Source organism: Oryzias melastigma, linkage group LG13 (assembly GCF_002922805.2).
Source record: "Oryzias melastigma strain HK-1 linkage group LG13, ASM292280v2, whole genome shotgun sequence".
NCBI classification, from domain to species: Eukaryota; Metazoa; Chordata; class Actinopteri; order Beloniformes; family Adrianichthyidae; genus Oryzias; species Oryzias melastigma.
The window spans coordinates 33,248,619-33,264,057 of record NC_050524.1 but is presented as its reverse complement, the minus strand read 5'-3'; the positions used below and the strand labels follow the sequence as shown (position 1 = coordinate 33,264,057).

General features: G+C 39.3%; 1 protein-coding gene across 1 annotated transcript; it reads left to right on the top strand.

Annotated features, from left to right (window-relative positions):
* Positions 1-8,596: 8,596 nt before the first annotated feature.
* On the top strand, positions 8,597-15,105 carry LOC112142085. Its single transcript, XM_024265339.2, has 4 exons — positions 8,597-8,937; positions 9,561-9,656; positions 12,508-13,010; positions 14,276-15,105. The coding sequence occupies exons 2-4, from the start codon at positions 9,589-9,591 to the stop codon at positions 14,785-14,787; spliced, it is 1,083 nt and encodes a 360-aa protein (XP_024121107.1). The 5' UTR covers positions 8,597-8,937; positions 9,561-9,588; the 3' UTR covers positions 14,788-15,105.
* The last annotated feature ends 334 nt before the right edge of the window (positions 15,106-15,439 follow it).

The following is a 15,439-nucleotide window of genomic DNA, read 5'->3' as shown; positions in this document are numbered from 1 at the left end:
TATGATTCCTCAATACATGTATAATGATGTATAATAGAGACAATATATAAAAAGAATTGTAGAAAAATAATATACATATGTAAAATGTTTACACACACACAAACACACATCCACATATATATATATATATATATATATATATATATATATATGTGCGTAACTGTGACAGACTGGAGACCTGTCCAGGGTAAACCCCGCATTCGCCCATAAGTAGCCGGGATAGGCTCCGGCACCCCCGCGACCCCGAAAGGGACAAAGTGGTCAAGAAGATATATATATATATATATATATATATATATATATATATATATATATATATATATATATTAGGGCTGTCAGATTTGTTGCGTTAATTATGCATTAACTTGAGATGTGCATGACGCCGACAATTGTTTTGACGCATTAATCGCGGATTTTCTCATAAATACCTTTCCACTCCACGCGCAGGCGTCCCTCATTGCCCTCTAACTCAGTGTTTTTCAACCAGTGTGCCGTGAGAGATGGTCTGGTGTGCCGCGGGAAATTACCCATTTTCACAAATCTAAAACATTTACCCTCACTATCAGCTCTGTGTTCATCCAAACGGCCCTGATTTAACACTGGATAGTTTAAAATATGCAAGATGGTAAAAGAAATATTTCTTTGATTCTATAAATGACTAATCCGAATGATGTTACCGCAATCCAGCCGCAAAACTAGTCTCAAACTCAGCTTTTAGAAAAGCCCCTCCCCCTTCAACTGTCTCCGCCAATCATTGTTGGAGGCTTGATCACATGTCATTAATCTGACCAATCAGAAGTGGTTAATGTCCTCACTTCCTTGTTCTGATTCGGCTCATAAAGTCTCTCAGTTCCAACTAAAATAACAGCTAAAGCTCGTGTTTAGCGGTGTAGCTTCCAGCGGGATCCGACGTCAGACAGTTTAAAAAGTGAACAAAAGAATGAAGCTCAGAAATGACAGTATGCCAGCATCTGCGTGAGTTTATGGACTCCAGCCCCCATGATGCATTGGGTTAAGTGCACGCGGGTGGAGGGGGGAGGGGCTTACACGTTCAGCAGCGCAAGAGCCAAATAGGGAAAGAGATAGAGAGAAAACATCAACACAAAATGTAAAGAAAATGAAAAGAAAAAGAAGATAAAAACAGGAATCATTTGACTTTTCTTGATAGTATGAAGGAACAGTCTGCAGGAAATACTTTATATGTATATATATTCTGTATTAGGGCTGCCACGATTAGTCGACTAATCGACAACTATTAAAGTTAGTTAGTTAGTTAGTTGGTTGTCGACTATTAAAATAGTCGACAACTAATTTAATAGTCGAGTATTCGTTGCTTTATATTATGTGGAGTCAGAGTGAAGTAAAGTTGAAAGTTATATTGGCAATATTCTAGCTTTTTGGACTATTTTGGCATTTATTAAGGTTTTTTTTAGGCTATTTTGGAGTTTAGCAAATATTTCAGCTACATGCTAGCTGTTTTTGCTAACTTGGGATTTTTTCTTTTTTTTGGTTTTTAGGCTGTTTAGACATTTAGCTAATATTTCAGCTACATGTTAGCTGTTTTGGCTAATTCAGGCTTTTGTTTTTGCTTTTCAGGCCATTTTTGTGTTAAGGTAATTTTTCAGCTACATGCTAGCTGTTTTGGCTAACTTTGGCTTTTTTGTTGTTCTTTTTAGGATATTTTGGACTTTAGCTAATATTTCAGCCACATGCTAGCTGTTTTGGCTACGCCTTTTTGGCTAATTTGGCCTTTAACTCATATTTTAGTTGGCTATCAGCATCTTCAGGTATTGTCACTAGTGTCTTCTATAGTCAAATTAATTTTACGGCATTCTATCTGGGGTAAGGCTAGTGTGAACATATCTTGTTTTTAGTTAGTTTAAATCTAATTATGGTTAAGATGTGTGTTTTACATCCATGACCCAATTAGTCGAATAATCATAAAAAATAATCGGTGATTAGTCGACTATTAAAATAATCGTTTGTGGCAGCCCTATTCTGTATATATTTATGGCTCCACAATCAACCTGTCCAGACACCTGAGAACTGAGAGAATCTTCTCTAAAACAGAGCAGATCATCACTGAGAGAAGAAATCAGATGACATCCACAAAGCTGAAACTCTTTTGTCTTTCTTAATGTCAATGTGAATAAAAGTCTTGATTTAGTGGTTTTTGCACAATTTAATTTATATTTGGGTTGTGGTTGCAGAGTTTTGTGTTGTTCACTTCAAATGTGTTTAAGAAGAAAAAAAGCTTAAAATGTGTAGAGTTAAAAACTGAATAGTTAATAGTTAGGTCTTTTACCATTAATTTTATATATTCTATCTGAAAGGGATAAATAACAGCATATACATAATTTACACTTTACATGAATAAAAACATATTTACATCATGGATTTTGTGCACGTGATCGGAAATCGGGGCCGATCACGTGATTTGGGACTCGATCGGAATCGGACTCCTTTGTCCGATCAGGATCGGATATTTTATTTATTCTCATTATGATCAGAGCTTTATATTTCATCTTATCAGTACGGATAAATACTCCACTCCAAGTCTGCATGTCATGAAAAGATCACAAAATGTCATCACCAGAAAACGCAGCAGAAAACGCCAGCAGCTCAAGCAGAAGGCTAACTTGTAAACAAAGCTAGCTAGAAAGCTAACTTCTGGGACCAACAACTCTTTTAAAAACGCTTTAAACTGACAGCAAATGTCTCTATTGGTTTGTCATAACTCAAACAACAACTTCTAAAGGTATTGAAACAGAAAAAGACAGTATTTTTTTTCTTTTTAATGTGAAGCTCTTCATGCTGCAGACAGATGGCTAAACAGCAGCTGCTAACTGCTACATGCTAGCGCCGTGATTTAACTCCTTAGGACCTGAGCTGTCCGTTGATATGCCTGTTTTATTTGTCTGACAGAAAAATAACAGTTAAGAAAATTAACTACTGTGGTAATAAAACCAAAAATGTGATGTCTTAAGAACTTCAAAAATAAGCACATAATCTTAAAAATAACTAAATAAATAAAACTAATAAATTAAAACTAATAATGACATCAGCTATTCATGAACACTCATCACATTTTATGCTAAAATAAAGTCATAATTTATTTTTAAGAATTTAAATTGAGGACAGGAATCACATTTGGTCAAAAATGTTCAATAGCTCTAAAGATTTTAAAGCTAAAGTCACTAAACTTTATCACATGATTAATTATCACTTATATAACAAGAAAATTGTATTTTTTGCTCTATTTTTACTTGTTTATTAAAGCTACTTCACAGAAGTGTTTTATTTAAGTTTTTAATGATAAAAGAAGGTTATTAAAATATAAATGAGGGACAACACTAATCTGTTTCTTCAATTTATTTATGTTTTAAATGTCTTATAAAAGTATCGGATCGGGACTCGGTATCGGCAGATACATAAAATCAAATTACTCGGAATCGGATCGGGCCCAAAAAAAACCTGATCGGGACATCCCTAATATATATATATATATATTAGGGCTGTCAGATTTGTCGCATTAAAAACGCATTAATCTGACATGTGCTTGACGCCGACAATTTTTTTGACGCATTAATCGCGGACTTTCTCATACGTGCCTTTCTATACCGCGCGCGGGCGTCCCGCCCTTTAACTCACAGGGTGCTCTCACTAGATCACTGGCGGGTCTCCAACCACCGAGCAGCGAGCTAAAACCGGCCGGCGCTAGGACCTGGAGAGCTCCTGCACCCTAACATGGCTTCTGTTCGCGTCCAGTACCCGTCTGGTGGTACCGGCTCGCGTCCGGCGCCGCGTCCCGAGAGCTGCAGACCCCGACGTTCCGAACAGCAAGCTCACCGGGGGAGGTTTTAAATGTTCTGGAGGTTTAATCGTGATCCAACCCCAGCATAGTGGTCTGTCTGCCGGCATATTCATGGCGTGAGCTCCGCTGGACACGTCGCTGCATCGAGCTGCAGCCAGAGAACGCGGCGGCAGTAACAGACTGTCAAACTATCCACAGTGTATCCCGCTTTTCTCAGTCTTTAATGTTTTAAAAAACAAAAGTTCATTGGAAATGATAAATCTCTATTTCATTTATTACTGCAATTCAGCAGAGGAGGAAAAGATTTGGTCCTGACAAAAAATGAACATGAAAGTGTTATGGAAATTTTATTTTTGATGTTTTTTATTTTATTTTACTGAACGTTGATTGAAGGTTTGAATTTAAAATGCCCTTCACTTGCACTTGGGCTTTTGTTAGGCATTTTATGTTACAGCCTTTTATTGTTAAGAAAGTTTATCTCAATACAATGTTACAAAATAAAGTATTTCTGATGAAAACTATTAATTTTGTCATTCTTGTTTTCATAATTAATGTAGAACTACTAAATTCCACGAACCACACATTTTTTTTTCCTTAAAAAAAGGCCACATGTAAATTTGCGATTAATCGTGAGTTAACTCTGGACAATGCGATTAATCGTGATTAAAATTTTTAATCGCCTGACAGCTCTAATATATATATATATATATATATGTACAGGACAGTCTCTCCCTCCTTACTACCCAACGTAGCGTACAAGTCATAATAAGCTCTTTGTTTGGCCTTTGACACCTCTACTTTCACCTTACGCTGCATCTCCCTGTACTCCTGTCTACTCTCCTCAGTCCTCTCAGTGTCCCACTTCTTCTTAGCTAGTCTCTTACTCCGTATACACTCCTGCACCTCCTCATTCCACCACCAAGTCTCCTTATCAACTCTCTTTCCTGATGACACACCAAGTACACTCCTACCTGTCTCCCTGATCACATTAGCTGTAGTTATCCAGTCATCTGGGAGTACCTCCTGACCACCCAGAGCCTGTTTCAACTGTTTCTTAAAAGTCATGCAACAATCTTCTTTTTTCAGCTTCCACCAGTTTGTCCTCTTCTCTGCCTTTGCCCTCTCTTTCTTCATCTTCTTCACCACCAGAGTCATTCTACACACCACCATCCTGTGCTGTCTGGAAACACTCTCACCAACCACTACTTTACAGTCACTGATCTCCTTCAGATTACACCGTCTACACAAGATGTAGTCTATCTGTGTGCTTCTACCTCCGCTCTTATAGGTCACTCTATGTTCCTGTCTCTTCTCAAAGAATGTATTCACTATCGCCATTTCCATCTTTTTTGCAAAATCCACCACCATCTGTCCTTCTACATTCCTCTCCTGGATACCAAACCTGCCCATCACCTCCTCATCACCTCGGTTTCCTGCACCAACATGACCATTGAAATCTGCACCAATGACAACTCTCTCATTTCCAGGGATGCTCATCATCACTTCATCAAGATCCAACCAGAACTTCTCCTTCTCTTCCAGCTCACATCCTACCTGTGGGGCATACCCACTAACAACATTGAACATCACACCCTCCATTTCTATCTTCAGACTCATCACTCTATCTGACACTCTTTTTACCTCCACAACACTCCTAACAAACTCCTCCTTTAGGATAACTCCTACTCCATTTCTCTTCCCATCTCCACCATGATAGAACAACTTGAACCCTGCTCCTAAACTTCTAGCCTTGCTACCTTTCCACCTGGTCTCCTGGACACACAGTATGTCTACCTTTCTCCTCTGCATCATGTCCACTAACTCTCTACCCTTTCCTGTCATAGTTCCAACATTCAAAGTCCCAACTCTCAGTCCAACACTAGTGACTTTCCTCTTCTCTCTCTCCCTACGAACCCGCCTTCCTCCTCTCCTTCTTCCACCAACAGTAGTCCAATTTCCATCGGCACCCTGTCGGTGAACAGCACCGATGGCGGTCGTTGTTAACCCAGGCCTCGACCGATCCGGCATGGATTTGGTAGGTCTGATTCGCATATTTGATTTGGCAAGATTTTACGTTGGATGCCCTTCCTGACACAACCCTCTGTATTTATCCGGGCTTGGGACCGGCACAATGAGACCCTGGCTTGGGCCCCCTCGTGGCTACATTTCAATATGAAAGATTGCCTGCTCGCTTATTTGGTATCATTGTGAACACCATAACCACTGCTATATGACACTACCTTTCTTTAGTCATTTTTCTATGTTGTATTCAAACACTACACAGAATCATGCAAAACTAGAAAATTCTGTCTGGAGAAAAAGTATTACTTTTGCTGTGGAAACCACAAAATTGTTGAACAAAATCGTTTTTACAACATAGAATGAAAGTTTTTGTGTAATGTTATGAAAACATCAAGAAGAACATTTTTCAACAAACTAATCAATATGATTTTTAATGAAAATGCATAAAAAATCCAGGTGACAGTAGCAGATTTTTTGGGCCACATATTTCGTGGTGAGCTTCTGTAAGGAGCGCCGCTGCTTTATAGCAGCTCCGCTCAGGATCCACCGGGTGGTTTAACCAGACACCGGAACCGTTCTCCTGAACGTAACCCTTTGTCTGCATCTGAAAACGTCAGCACTGCTGCACACATTACAAAAAGGAGACAATGAGACCCTTTCTGTATTCTGGCATTTCATTACATTTCTAGTTCAAGTGAATTCAACAATCAGCATGTGCTAGCATGAAATCAGTTCTGAGCTCCAGCTAGTGCTGCTGCTGCAGTGCAGCTAAATGGTCATGTTTTACTCTATTCTTTTTATGGGCTTATTAAAGTCTGTGTCTTGCTATAGCATGTCTGGGGGGATTAGGGGCGGGGTTACACTGCTCAGCACCATAAGCCACGCCCAACACAGAGGGATTTTTGGAAACAAAAGCTTCAGATCAACAGGAAAATTTGCTTTTTAAGACATTTAGGATGTGGATTTTTTGTTAAAAACTTCACAGTCCTAATTAAAATTCCACTGGGAACGTGCAACCCTTCCGCTCTCCTTGGCTTGTTTACATTAAAAGTGGGATCATCCGGTGCTGTGGGCAAGCACATGGCGGGTAAGGGGCGGGGTGCGCAGAGCACGTGCAGTTGCGGAGCAGTCTGTCATGAACTGAGTATGAGAGAAAGACAGAGAGAGACTCTGGACATTGATAATACAAAGAAGAATTGAAAGTCAAAATAATTGTAGAACATCCCCCACAACAAATAGACACCTGAGAGGACCTCTAAAACAGAGCAGATCATTCCTGATAGAAAAAAAAACAGATCATCTCCTCAAAGATTTGGTCTTCCACTATCAGCAACTCATCAGGAGAGCATGGAGATCTGAGGCTTAATCTGCTTATGCTGTTTTTTATCAAGTTTATGTATTCTCCCTAGAAAAACAAACAGTTTGATGTAAGGGGCAGAAAAGGATAAATAGTTGACATTGATACCCTTTAATTCATTGTGTTGAAAAAAAAAAATCATGACTTTAAACTGTGACTCGAATCAAATTTTGGCTTGACGAAATCATTACATCCCTAGAACCCAATGATGAAAAACAGTGACAACAGCATCTGAGATTGAAAAACGCGTAGAGGGGCCTATACCATGAAAAAATATATATATTTCAGCTTTTAAGGGTTTAATAATCACATCTCACTTTAAACAACCCCAAAGCAGTATTTTGATCCGTTCACCCATTTCTGAGTAACCCACTTGTTTTTGTGGATATGGGAGGAGCAGCCCCTCCCATATCCACAAAAACAAGTGGGTTTTCACTGTGTGACATAGACCAGTGAGAACAACACCCTACAAGGAAGAGTCTTTGTGGCCTGCACCCCCAGGCTAACACAAACACACACTTGCTCTGTGAAGCTAGTGGATTAAGCTAGCAGTAGTCCGCTACCTTCATGCAAGAAATGCTCATTCGGTTTAGCGTTTAAACTCTGTGTGGTGGCAAGCGCCAAAGAACATTCTGGTGAGGAATCTGCACGATATTTAAGATGGACAGTTGACATTGGGAAGACAGCAGGAGAAAGGGAGTAGACTATTTCCTGGTGGAAACACGAGTGATGGATTCAAAGAAGTGGTTTGATTGTGGATTGTTGAGCAACGACAGAAAAGTGTGAGTGTCTCCAGGAAAATGATGATTATGGAGACGGATGATGGTTCAAAGAGAACAGAAACCTTCGCAGCCAGCGCTAGAACAATGTTCTCATCATTTAAAAAAAATCCTGAAATGTTCATCTTCCTTCTTTTACGTTTTTTGGACCGAATTTCTCAGCAAAATGAACCCATTAACCATCCACATTCTGTGAACACTGGGGCTACTTAAGGCAGATACGTAATATGCACATCCATCTTTGCAAAAATGTGGATGTTTGTTTTTGTGGTTTTTCTCTAGGTTGATGTCAGATAACAGGCGGCACCCACAATGAGTGAAAGGTGGTGCCTCAGAGATCGAGTCGTTTTACGCCAGGGTAGGGAAAGAGTTCACAAAAATAACTCATATTTCAAAAGTAATTCATTCTTTCGCGTGCCAGCAGAAATATATGAGCATATATATGGAGTTCACTCTGAAAGGCTGAAGAAAATCATGGTGTAGACCCTTTAATGAAAACCTCTTAACATGATAGGTAGGTAGCATTGTATAGGACAGCTGTAATGATTGAAGTCATGCTACACTGTAACATTATGGGCTAAAGGGGGCGCTCCACTTAAATATGAAGGGATATTTGTACTATATTTAGAATGAAGCTTCAAATACAGAACAGCTCACAGACTGACCTTCTCATCATTTATTCTTGAAATTTTAGAGTTCATTCAGTTTTATGGTGGGGAGGTTTATTTAACAAAGTGAAAAAAGAAAAAAACTGTTGAGAGGCCTCTCACCCCACCCGGACCATTTCCATTAAAGCAGCTGACTTCTTTGGTGAGCTAGCTGAGGAAAAGCATGTTCATATACAGCCCCTCTGACCCCTCCCAGACCCACTTCCTCTAAATCAGCTCCCTGCCTCGGAGATCTGGTGCAGAAAAAATCCCCACAGCAGCAGCAGAGAGAGCAGAGCAGCTCGAGGACATTTTCTGGTAAGGCTGTTCTCTTTCTGAATCAAACATCAGCCTTTCGCTTTGCGTCCTGTCAGACTGAACTTTCAGACTCACTTATTGATTTTTAAGATTTGGCTTTCTGTTGTTGGGTTCATGTTGGTAGAGTATCTCTTGGGATATGTTTACAGAACTTTCTCTTTTGTTTCTCTCTCACCTTTTACCCAAGCTTGCATTGAAAATACTTGTCTGTGGTATGAACACATTTGTTTTAATGAAAAGAAGAAAATGTGTTTTGTTGTGACTGCAAACACTAAACTGTAAAAACAGGAGACAACTTGATAATATTTAAATTCTCAATAAAACATGTCCGTTGTCGCTTAAAAATAGCTGCAGCTTAATGTTCTGCAACTGGTTTTAGTTTAGGAACTATCTGTTAAATGAAGATAAGGGTTTTTTTTCAGCACAGACTGTCAGAGGTTTCTCCTTACAGATCTAGTATTAGACTAACTTTGAAAACTGGTAGAAGCAGAGACACATCTGGCTTTTTCAGACACAGATGAACTGATCAGATCATAAACCTCATGTGAGATGTAAGCATGGTGACTTCTTTATTTCATATTTTTATTTCTGTGCTTGAATTACAACATTTGCCTCATTTTCAGCTTGGAGTTGAAGACAACTTACACGAGGATGGAGGATTTCGTTGGGGGTTTACTATCTTTGGCAGGCACCGCGTTACAATGGATTTTCAGTGTCAGGTAATAAAGATATTGGCCTCAAGGACACTGGCGCTTTACAAACTTTGAGAGGCTTCTTTAAAAAGAACATATAATGCAGGATATCTGTCAAAAGGAAATGTATGTATGAAGACAAAATCATGCACAAATCAAGATGAATATAAAATATCAATACATTTGATTTACGTTTCACATGTCTGTTTTAAATACAACTTTTCTTTGTTTTGAATATGACTTTTTTCCCCCACAAATTTCTCCTGATTACTGGTATGTGATCACAGTGATTTATATAGCATCACTAAACATCTATTTAGTTTTTTTCTTTTAGTGTTACTTTATTCCTGTTGTGTAAATGTAGATGATGGTTATACAGACATATCGCCACCAACCTTCATGTCGCAGCAGTGACGTCATAGCCAAGAAATAGTGTATAAAACAATAAAACAGTAGAATAAAATAATTCCACCATAATTAGGTGGAATTGTTTGGATAAAAGTAGAACAGAACAATCCTGCCTTTTCTCGCAAAAAATGTCTCCTCCCGTTGTTCCTTCGGTCTCAAAGTCTTCCCTGAACCCAGTGTTAATTTCGTTGACGAAAATTTTTCGTCATCGTCTTCGTCAACGACACTATTTACCCAACGAAAACGAAACAAAAACTCCCGCCCAGACACGAAAACTTTAACTAAATTGACAGACTTTTTTCGTCAACGAATAAAAACGACACGAAAATGCTGATCGAAGACGATATCCAATCATAGTGACTGCTGGTGGAGGAGGGCGGGAGCCAATGCAGAGCGATCCAATCAGAACACAGAGCCCTGCAGCCCGCCTGGGAAGATGCTAATTCAATGAATTGTGTCTGTGATAGAGGTGAAAAATGTCTACTCCAGGTAGAAACAGAAAAGTACATATATGGACAAATGTTATATTAAAGACGACCCTCAACAAGACGTTGTGTGGAGCGACATCACAGGCAAAAACACCAGAAAACCTGATACGACGTTTGCAGACAAGCCAGCCTGAAATCCACGGAATGGTAAACATACAGACAAACTCGATTATTTCCAGCGTTCTGGGCTGAATCCGAATTCCTCCCCGACCCTTCCAACAGTTGTTCCATTTTAAAGAGTTGGATTATCTGACATAGTTGTTTTAAGGGGTTGCTCTCGCCAAGCTAATTAGCACCGGTACTGCGCGGTAGAGAAGCGCTTTTCTTCACGCGGGTGAAACTCTGAAGCTCAGAGGTTTACATTTAAATGTAAGTCTGGCTTTATTGTTTCAGCATGACGTTTGTAAAGTTATAAATCGATGTTGTTGTGTATTTCCGAGCGCTAGCAGCCCCGCTGCTTCTTCAGATCCACAATCAGTCACCGGTTTAATCTCCAACGCCATCACGTCTTACATGACAACAGCGCCCTCTATTGACCGGCGGTGGTATTACAGTTCACCACAGACATGCTGGTCAAGCACACATAACATCCTCACAGGTGTCCTGGACAGCTTACTCCCTAGTGAATGTTTTTTATGCATTTTTACACTTGACTACCTCTTCAACATATATATTTTTTTGTGTTCGGACATTTATAATAAGACAAGTTATTTACACATATTTACATGTGACCAGCACAGAATGTGATGGAAATTCATGTTTTGTCCACATGTAATACGTGCAGCCAGGATCCCGTTGCTGCATTACCGGCACGCATTTTAAGTTTGTGCAAGGCTGGGTTTCTTTTGTTGGCCGCACATATTTAAAATTAAACTTTTAAGTTAAAGTCCCATTAACTGTCACACTCCTAAATGTGTGAAATGTGTTCTCCACATTTGACCCATCCCCTGGTGGAGCCGTGAGCTGCAGAGACAGCAGCACTCAGAAACATTTGCTTGTTTAACCTTAACCATAATCCTAACCTTAACCCTTTACTCTGGGTCAGTGCGACTAAGAAAAAAGTCTAGCACTGGCTGCAGGTTTTTTGAAAATTACGTGTGAATAGACACTTTCTGATTGGAAACGGGATGGAATTATAATGATATAATTATATTTATTTTTTCTTTTATTGCGTTTCAAGTTGTTGAAGCTGAATTCGCAGAAATGACAAGTTTGGAAAGCAAAGTGAAGTAAAATGTTTTGTTTTTTTTACAAATTACTCAAATCTTTGCGTGTTATTCATATGATCATACGGTGTAAATGTGATTAAAATACTTTACCTTTATTCTATATTTTTGTCGACTAAATATCTACTGTAATTTCGTCGACTAAAATTTGACTAAAATTAATAGAATCAATATGACTAAATTGCGACTAAAACTAAACCCTATTTTAGTCAAAAGACTATGACTAAAACTAAATTAAAATTCTCTGTCAAAATTAACACTGCCTGAACCTCCATGAAGGTTATATTTCCCAGGATGGTCGTCTTTTAGACACTCTTTTTGACCGCTCCGCTCTCGGCATTTCTCCACTGCTCAACGCGAGCTTCTGGGTAAAATTATCGTAATGTCCAGATATTGACAAGAAAGCGCAAGGTCTTAGCTTTCAGAAACTGTTAGAATTTTTCAAATAGAGCAAACCGTTCAGGAATCAAGGTAATTCAAAGAGCTCTTGTCTAAATGTGTTGCAGACAACACCCTCGGTTGCAAAACACCTTCGGTTTCCACAGCCACACTTAACGGGCCAAATGATAACCTTGGGCACCCATGGTGTAGACTGTTGTGATTGTTTTTATTAGAAAAAAAACTTTATTTACAATTGTAAATAATTGTTTATTTTTTTAATTATAATAGATAAAACAACGGTTGCATTCATACCTTTTTTTTGTTTCTCCACTCTTTTAACCTGTTTTGTCCTTTCTTACTTCTCTGCATTCATAGCTCGGTGGAGACACAGCACAGAGAGCTGAGCACCCTGGCTTTGAGGGAGACTGGACCTCTGTTGAAAGGACTCCATTCCCTCAACACTCTGTCAGAGATGCTCCTCAGTATAAACTCTGACATCGTTCTTCCTGGATGTCAGACGTTTGATGACATCAGACAAGAGATCGAGGAAATGAAGCAGCACCTGGAAGAGTCAGAGCAGATAGCTGTTAGAGAGCTGCAGCACCTCGATGAGGAGACTGAGAGTCTGACTGCAGAGCAAAGTCATTTAGAGAATCAGAAAAAGAGGAGAGAAGGTGAACTAGAAGACTTGAAACTCCAGCTGGACTCTCACAGGTCTACTTTGAAGAATTACAATGAAGATCTGAGGACTGAGCAAAACAACCTGAGGTCAGCAGAAGCGACTCTACGTAACATGAGACGGAAAAGAGATGAAGCAGAGAGAATGAGAAACGTTGGAATTGGCTTGATGTTCATTCCAGTTGTGGGATGGATTCCTGGTAAGTAAATAGAGTGGTGTAATAATCGACTGACCCAGGGGTCGGCAACCTTTAACAGTAAAAGAGCCATTTCAGCTAGATTTCTACTGATCAAAACCGTGTAGGAGCCTCATAATCTTACTTTAGCTTTTTAGAAATTTGGATTTGCATTCATTTAATTGAGAAATATGAATTATGCCTATTTTTTTGCATAAACAAAAGCAAGAAGAACCTAGCATCTGTCACAAACAGGCAGACACCTGGTTCCAGTTGCAGCAGGTTTACTGATGAAAGTCAGGCAGGCAGAAGCCAGGCTACACTAGGGGTCCACTCAGCTAAGCAAGTGGTCAGGGCAGGCGGCAAGGAGACAGTCAGGAACGAACGAAGCAGGGTCAGGTAACAGGTGATCGGGTCAGAGTTTAAACACTTGGTATGCTGGCAGAGAGACACATGCAATACCTCACAGTGAGTGATAGTGTGGAGCCAGACTATATACTGAAGCAGTGATGAGATGATGGGAAACAGCTGAAGATGATGACTCCAGGTGAAGGCAGGTGGTGAGGCCAAAACTCAGGTGAGCGCTCCCACTGGTGGTTGGAGAGGGTAGCAGCAGGTTGTTCCATGGCAGCACCTCTCAAAATTGGATTTTTTTTAAACCAATGTTGTGCAGCACAATATATGTGCTTTTAACTTATAAAAGATCAAACTTTTTACCAAAGTTTTGCTTTGCATATAAAATCTGTTCATTCTGGAGGTAGTGTTGATCAAATAAAGCTTTTTTAGGTCAACAGGGATGTAAAAACCTACATAGTTTATCATCTATGTGAACCTCAGCATCAATTTATACATTTAACTAATCTAAATTAAGTAAATGCTAATCAAGCAATCCTTACTTTAAGAAACTGCTATTTTATTGTTCTTTTATTTATTTTTAATGTTCTTTTCCCCCTCTTTGTCCTCAGCAGTCTTACACTGCTGGGTTTTGTTATTTTAGTTTGTGGTTGGATCTTGGTAGTCTTAGTTTTCAGGCTTTGTTTATTTGTTTTCTTTAAGTAGTTTTGGTTAAGCAGCCATTATCAGGAGCTGCTGACTCTGACGGCCGACATGGCTGGATCAGCAGTCTCCATGACTTATTTTATGTTTGAACCACGGAGCCACCATGGAGAGATAAAAGAGACACATGTGGATCTGGAGCCGCAGGTTGAAGACCCTTGCTAACTGAACAACATTCACTAACAGAAAGTTTAATATTCAGTATTACAGTCTGATTTTTGTCTTTTTTTCAGGGGCTGTCATGGCTATTGGTGGTCAAATTGACATGAACTCCGCCTCTGACCGGGTAGACAGAGCTCGCAGTGAAATAGAGAGGTGTGAATCTCAGATAACATCCTACTCTAATCAAGTATCTCGCTATGAGGGATTCGTCTCTCAAGCTCAGAATGACATCCAAGTGGCCAACAGGAGGATTCATGAAACGCAGCTCAAACTGCAAACCTTGTCTGTGACGAGAGCATCTGTTGCAGACTTTCAGAGTAAATCTAGAAGAGCTGTCCATCAACTGGGGCTGCTGTGTGGAGTGGGGAGTGTGGCCGAGCTGCAGACCCGCCGTCTGATCCTGCTGGAGCCTGTGATGAACGTGATGGAGGAAATGATGGAAGCTCTGGGACGTATAACTGGGAATGACCTGCTCTATTCTGAAAACATGCAAAGCATAATGTGGGACATGAGAAACAACCAAAGGATGCTAAAGAATAAAATAGCTCTGTGCATAGATAATTCAGATGAAGATTATTACTGAAATAACCAGACAAGATATTTTTGGAACAAATTCTGCTGATTTGGTGGATGATGTTGGTCCACGCAGTATTACAGATGCTGAACTGCATGAAAGAATGAGTTAAAATAACGAGTGTGTGAAAATCTGCTGTAACCTACAGGAACATATTGACCTGTGTCATAACCAACCAGGTTTCCATTACTGAATATTGAAGAGAACTTTTGTTACCCCTCTTTTACTCCATTATACAAATAACGTTTTATAATATAAATACACACATGCTTTTTTAAATTGTATTTTTATATCTGTCTCTGACAAATAAAGTGTATCCCAGATAAATATAACAGACTATTCTCATGTTTCAAGTGAACAATTTGTAAAATTCTTAAGTGACAATTTCTTCACGTCCCGCTGAATCTGGTTATAAGCAATACTTTTTCAAACCATTTACATTTCTATCAATAAGAGGACTCAAATAAGTTACCAAAATGAACAAGTTTTATTAACTAACCACTTGTAGGAGAAACTTTAAGGGCACCAGAAGTTGATGAAATGCAGAAAGACATGGTCAAAAAAGTTGCACAAATAATGAAAACCTGTAGATGAAAAACTTAATGTAAATGTTTGTATTCATCAAGAAAACGTGCTGGAAAATATGTGCTACTCTACTATG

Excerpts from the sequence above, each read along its gene's own strand:
- LOC112142085 (XM_024265339.2), top strand. The coding sequence starts at position 9,589 with ATGGAGGATTTCGTTGGGGGTTTACTATCTTTGGCAGGCACCGCGTTA. Across the intron at positions 9,657-12,507 it reads CAATGGATTTTCAGTGTCAG|CTCGGTGGAGACACAGCACA; the intron begins GTAATAAAGATA and ends CTGCATTCATAG. Across the intron at positions 13,011-14,275 it reads AGTTGTGGGATGGATTCCTG|GGGCTGTCATGGCTATTGGT; the intron begins GTAAGTAAATAG and ends TCTTTTTTTCAG.